This window comes from Camellia sinensis, chromosome 11 (assembly GCF_055761805.1).
Source record: "Camellia sinensis isolate YWXY chromosome 11, ASM5576180v1, whole genome shotgun sequence".
Classification (NCBI taxonomy): Eukaryota; Viridiplantae; Streptophyta; class Magnoliopsida; order Ericales; family Theaceae; genus Camellia; species Camellia sinensis.
Window position 1 is genome coordinate 29,438,601 of NC_138971.1, and position 6,330 is coordinate 29,444,930.

At 31.7% G+C, this 6,330-nt stretch overlaps 1 protein-coding gene across 3 annotated transcripts; it reads left to right on the forward strand.

Annotated features, from left to right (window-relative positions):
• Window positions 1–3,094: 3,094 nt before the first annotated feature.
• Window positions 3,095–5,292, forward strand: LOC114306206 (protein BASIC PENTACYSTEINE2). 3 transcript variants are annotated; one of them, XM_028251402.2, is made up of 2 exons: window positions 3,095–3,377; window positions 4,117–5,292. In XM_028251402.2, exon 2 carries the CDS (start codon window positions 4,122–4,124, stop codon window positions 4,968–4,970), a length of 849 nt encoding a protein of 282 aa, XP_028107203.1. In that variant the 5' UTR covers window positions 3,095–3,377; window positions 4,117–4,121; the 3' UTR covers window positions 4,971–5,292. The 3 variants fall into 3 exon arrangements, with proteins under 3 accessions (XP_028107203.1, XP_028107202.1, XP_082749809.1); XM_028251401.2 differs by having other exon boundaries at window positions 3,104–3,377; window positions 4,034–5,292; XM_082893683.1 differs by having other exon boundaries at window positions 3,175–3,377; window positions 4,039–5,292.
• The last annotated feature ends 1,038 nt before the right edge of the window (window positions 5,293–6,330 follow it).

A 6,330-nucleotide genomic window follows, 5' to 3' on the forward strand; every position in this document is an offset into this window, starting at 1 on the left:
CAAACTTACATGAATAAGATTCAAAAGGTTCAAGTTCAAAAGGTTCTAAGGATCATGTCACATGGGCGCCCAATTTCAAACATCTGTATTGAAACACAAAATTTTCTCTATGCCTATGTGTTTTTCTCTATGTTGAAACATAGTTTTTTTTTTTTTTTTTTTGTGTGCGTGTATTTATGTGTTATTCCCTATGTTGAAACACAAAGATTCCGTTTGATTTAGTTTTAGAATCATGATTCTCTATGTCAAGGTCTTTTTCTTTGTCTCTTTGTTGAAGCACAAAAAAGTTTATTTATGTTAACATAGATTAAATTTCATTATTGGGATTGAAATTGTTCTTAAACAGATATTTTTCATATTGAAAATTGATATTGTTTTGGTGATCTAGTTAAATTTCAATTTTGACACTTTTTTATTATATATTTTTCTTCTTAATTAAAAAGTTTATTGCATTTGAACAGAGAAATTTCGTTCATCAACAAAGACCATCTTCCAACTAAGAAACCTGTAAATTCTGTAGTGAAATTTCACTGTACCAGAAAGTTGCCGTAAAGTTATCACTGGCACTGGTGCTATTGCCAGCGGCCAATGGTGATTTTAGGTGACAATGGCAGTGATTTTAGGTGACAATGGCAGTAAGAGATGGTGAAGTAATAAAATAACACTAGGGGTAGTTTTGTCTAAAAGTAAATTAATATCCTCAAACTAACACATATATTTTGCTTGTCCTTAAATTAAGAGTGGTGATTCATCCCACTAATTTTTAGACCACTAATAGCTGTAATGAGCTTTAAAAAAAAAAAAAAAAACAAACTCAAGCCAAAACATCACATCACTTTGGTGGGGGCCACTGTGCCACATCATTAGTGATGCTCTAGAGCTCCCAATTTAGTGCTCTAAAACATTATTCTTAAATTAATTAGGAAATGTTTCTTAGAGAGTTTAAGAAGAAAAAAAAAAAAAAAAAAACCATTTGATTTAGAAAAAAAAAATTTATTGTTTAAATTAATTTCTTACATGAATTCACATTATACCAATTTAATTTCCACCACTCAAACAGATTATGGACCAAAAGAATTAGTGCTAAAATAAAAGTAAATTATAAAATTACCTATGAGTTTTGCTTAAAATACATGTTGTCCTCTATAGTTCTAGAATTTACAAATATCCTCTTGTTAAATTTGTCATTTAATAAATTTGACAAAAACATAAAATTTTTAACTATCCACCTATACAACGATGAAAATACTAAAATTATTAATTAAAATATCATTAAAAACTGTTAGTTGACTTAATAATTAATTAATAAAAAGAATTATTTGCTAGGTGATTAAAAAAAATTAAGAGACTAAATGTAAATCTTTTTGAGCAAATTCACTTTATAAACTTATTTTTTTTAAATGGTAAAGTACCAATAAATCTCAAAATGTGATCTTATGAACAGGTTAGTCTTCTCTTTTATTTTTTCTTACGAATCTAAAGGCTCCATTAAAGTGAAAATTGTATAAAAGGATAGCCACTTACACGTTTGGGTTTAATTTTTGAGAACAAAAGTAAATTTCTCCAAATGTGAAATTACACATTTGGACAATCCGTACTATAGAGGTTTTGGATTTGCCTTCATTCTGAAACAAATCTCACATTAAGAAGAACAAAAAAAAAGTAACACTCCAATGTAACATACTAAAAAACTCCTTAGTGTATTTTTTTCAAGCGTAACAACTCAAAGAAAAAAAAAATTCCTTAATATACTTTTTCCAAACATAACACTCCAATGTAACACACAAAAAAATTTCTTAATATACTTTTTCCAAACGTAGCACTCCATTCAATGTAATCTCAAACGTAACACTTCAATGTAACACATACAAAAATACTAAAAAAGCTCCTTAATATACTTTTTCTAAACGTAACATTCATAGTTTGAAATTATACATTTGCCTAAAGCTTACTAAGCAATTTTTTATACTCCTTTTGGAATGATTTGGAATGGTTTAAATAATCCCACATACTTTTTTTAAAATGTTATATTAGAGTGTTACGTTGGGAAAAATTACACTAACGTTGTATTTGGTTAAGAGATTTTGGAAGAAATTTGGAAAGAGAAAGGAAAAAAGTGTGTGAAATTATGTGAAATATATGTATGTTTTATTCACATTTCACCTATCTTTTTCATTTCTCTTTTCAAATCTCTCCTTAAATCTCCCAATCAAATACACCATAAAGAATTTTTTTTAGTGTTACACTAACGAGTTTTTTTTTTCTTTTTTTTCTTTTTGGTGTTATGTTAGAGTATTATGTTTGAAAAAAGTATACTAAGAAATTTTTTTTGGAGTGTTACGTTTGAGTGTTATATTGGCAAGTTATAGTTTGAAATTATATATTTGTCCAAAATTTACTAAAGAGTTTTTGTACTACTTTTGAAATTTCGAAAAATCTCACATCTTTTTAGAATGTTTGAAAAATCTCATATTTCGACTCATTTTTATTTTTTTTGAAATTTTTTCAAATAAAAAAGATTCACATATAAAAATTTATCCCAAATTTGATTCTAATAGGTTGTGTATATTACCTTTTTAGCATAAAAGAAAAAAAAATGTAATAGAAATAAAGATAAAATCATAAATCTAACTTTTAAATAATATATTAAATCTATCTTTTTAAAATTAATATGACTAATTAGTCTATAAAAAAAATTTAGGACTAAACGGATTTCCATCCCTTAAAATAAAATTTATAAATAATTTTTTTTTATAAAATTACTTTTTTTAAAATTATATAAAATAATTTATATTTCCAGTAAATCACATTTAAAGTACATTTGTAATTTATCTAATACTATCTCCTTTCTCACAGTTCTAAAAAAGAAACAAATGTTGCCTTCTAGATGTGACACTTGGGCCAGAAATTACCATGAGAATAAAACAAATTAACCATATTAAACCATGAAATTAAATAGAGTCACATATACTTTAAAAAAGGAAGAAGAAAAAAAAAGAAGTTACTATTGCCATAAAAAAACTATACCCGAGTGGCAGAAATCAAATAAAAAAGATAAATAATTAAAATAAATATAAAAAGGGAATAAGATAAAGGGCATAGAGAAGAGATAAGAGTTAGGTATTGGTGTCAACTCTTGGGGCATATATGCTAGAAAACAAACATAGATATCTCATGGATTTGATTTCATTTTTTTGTTTGAAAAAATGTTGATACAAACTTACTTTTAGGATCTCTCTCTCTCTCTCTCTCTCTCTCATCTCTGGTTTCTCTCTCCTCTCTCCTAGGTTTCTTCTCTCTCTTTGGTTTCTCCTCTCTCCTCTCTCCTCTCTCTCCAGAAGGGCAAAAAAAACCCTAAAAGAGCTGTTTTCCAACAAGTAAGTTATCTATCTCTCTCTCTCTCACTCTCCCTGTCCCTCTCTATGTTTCTCTCTCCAATATCTAAAGTTTTCTTTTTCTCTCTGTAAAATTTGAAATTTCGCCCCATATGTTGTTTGCACTACATTTTCATTCTCCTATATATAAATTCGGGTGGCTGTTGGATTAATATTGTGGATCAGTTTTTATTTTTATATATATATATTTTTTTTTTGTTTTTTGGATTAGATCTATATTTGAAGTCCCAAAGCTTTTGACTTTGTTGTTGAGATTTAGATTTATTGGGATTTTGATTTATTTGCAGCAATTTTATTTCGATATCTATGATTGTCCGTAGATGGGTTGTTTGCTTGGATCTTTATCACCATGGTATTTGTATTTCCAGATTCAAGTTCTCATCTTACTAGATCTGTTTTTCATTTATTGTTTCTAGTTTTCATCGTCTTTGGTGATTTTATAGTCACAGCCATGGTGGGCAATTCCATTTTAGTATTGTGGAAATGGGACTTGATCTGGGTTGTAGCTATCTTGATCCTCTTATCCTTACCTTTGATCTTGCATTTTGAATTCAATGCTATGTGTATCTGTTTTGATTTTGTTATTTGTGGTGTTTTTGTTGGTTTTGATGGTCCATGGTGTTTCTGGATTTTTATAGCACAGTACTGCAATGCCTTAAGTGGGAAAAATGAAAACACAGTAAGGATTTAATCTTTGTTGCTTTTATGGCTCAATCTGTAGTTTCGATGGACGATGATGGATTGAATATGCGGAATTGGGGTTATTATGAACAACCTTCTCTAAAAGGGCATCTTGGTCTTCAGCTCATGTCATCCATGGCAGAGCGAGACACAAAACCCTTCTTGTCTGGGCGTGATCATGGCGTTATATTAAATCCCAATGGGGCTTTTCATCCTCGAGATTGTGCGGTTTCAGAGGCTCCTGTACACATGGACTATGTGAGGGATAGTTGGGTAAACCACAGAGATAAATTTCTTAATATGTTACCAGGAAACCCCAATTTTATGGTTTATCCCGAACCTTCTGCAACTCATCCCATGCAGATTTTACAGCCACCTGATACATCAAATGATGAGAGGGTGGTCATGGAAGATCAAGGTGTCAGGAAGGAAGGTGAGTCTTTGAAGAAAAGGACAGGTGGCAGCACTCCAAAAGCCCCAAAACCGAAGAAGACTAAAAAAGGTCCTTCTGTGCCAAAGGAAAATGGGAATTCTTCTGTTCAACGGGCAAAACCAGCTAAGAAGAATATGGATGTTGTTATAAATGGAATTGATATGGATATTTCCGGTATTCCCATACCGGTTTGCTCTTGCACTGGAACTCCTCAGCAGTGTTACCGATGGGGATGCGGTGGTTGGCAATCGGCTTGTTGTACTACAACTATATCAATATACCCCTTGCCAATGAGTACAAAAAGACGTGGAGCGAGGATAGCTGGAAGGAAGATGAGTCAGGGTGCATTCAAGAAGGTTTTGGAGAAACTAGCATCAGAAGGTTATAATTTCTCTAACCCAATTGACCTGAGGACTCATTGGGCAAAGCATGGTACCAACAAGTTTGTGACAATCAGGTAGATTTAAATGGTTGGTATGATTACCCATCGCATCTGGTCTGTTTTATCTGTATATATCATGTCGCCTTTTGCAGAGGTTTATCCGATACTTTTGTAGTCATGACCTTTCATAGTCATGATACATGTTTTCAAACATTAGAACATCTTGGATCCTCCATGGTGGTTGTTTAATTTTCCTGTTTGTGTTTAAAGGCTACCAATGTCTGGCCTTAAGATGTAGGATTTTGGATGGTTTTTTTATTTATTGAACCGTTTTGAGATAATATCTTTTCATCCTTGAATCTATTGTTGTCAAGGATTAGCAATTCAATGTTGCTTTTCTATGTTTGTATGGCACTATATTTTGATGGATTTTGGGTGGTTCATTTTGCCCCTACATGCATTATTCATTCTCAGTACTTGGATGCAGTGTTTTAAAAAGCTCTAGGCGCATCAAGGCGCTAAGGTCATTTGGAGCCTAAGCGCCGGCGCATCAAGGCGCTAAGGTCACTTGGAGCCTAAGCGCCGAGCCACGAGGCGAGGCACAAGTTATAGAAGTTAGGCAAAATATTAATATAGCACAATTTTCAACATAAGCAAATATTCAATATGTATATTATTAATTTTTTTTAATAAGAGGAGAAGAGAAGAAGAAAAAAAATAATTAATTTTTTTAATATATATATATATTATTTTATTTATTTATTATATTTTTTAAATAATATGTTTTAATTAATTTTTTTATTTTATTTTACATACATGTGTTTATTTTTTTTATTACTATGTATAAGTATATATTATATTTTATATATTATCTATGAGTATATTATATATTATATAATAGGTATTATATAATATTATCTATATATATATATATGAATCAAGAAGATAAAGAGAGAGACAGAAGCGAGATAGAGAGAGAGAGGGGGAGAGATTACAATTGCGAGAGAGAGCGATCGTGAGCGAGACAGAAGCGAGAGAGAAGAAGACGACGAGAGAAGAGAAGAGAAGAGAAGAGAAGAGAAGAGAGGAGAGGAGAGGAGAAAAGAAGAGAAAAAGTAGAGAGAGAAGAGAAGAAGCGGAGACGAACTTGAAGAAGACGAATCCAGTCGATGTCGAAGCTCAGATCAGTCGATGGCTAGTACACAAACACAAAACAGATCAGTCGATGGCGAAGTGCACAAAGTGTGCTCCTTGAGCGTTATCGTAAGGCGTGCGACTCAACGCCTTACCTACGCTTCTCGTAACTCACCTTGCCTTGCCTTGCCTACTTTGAGCGCGGCCCTTGTGCCTCACCTCGCTTAGTGCCTAGGCGCGTCTTTTAAAACACTGCTTGGATAAGTGATTTTTTAGCTCTTTGTTACTCCTGGCTGCAATTATTT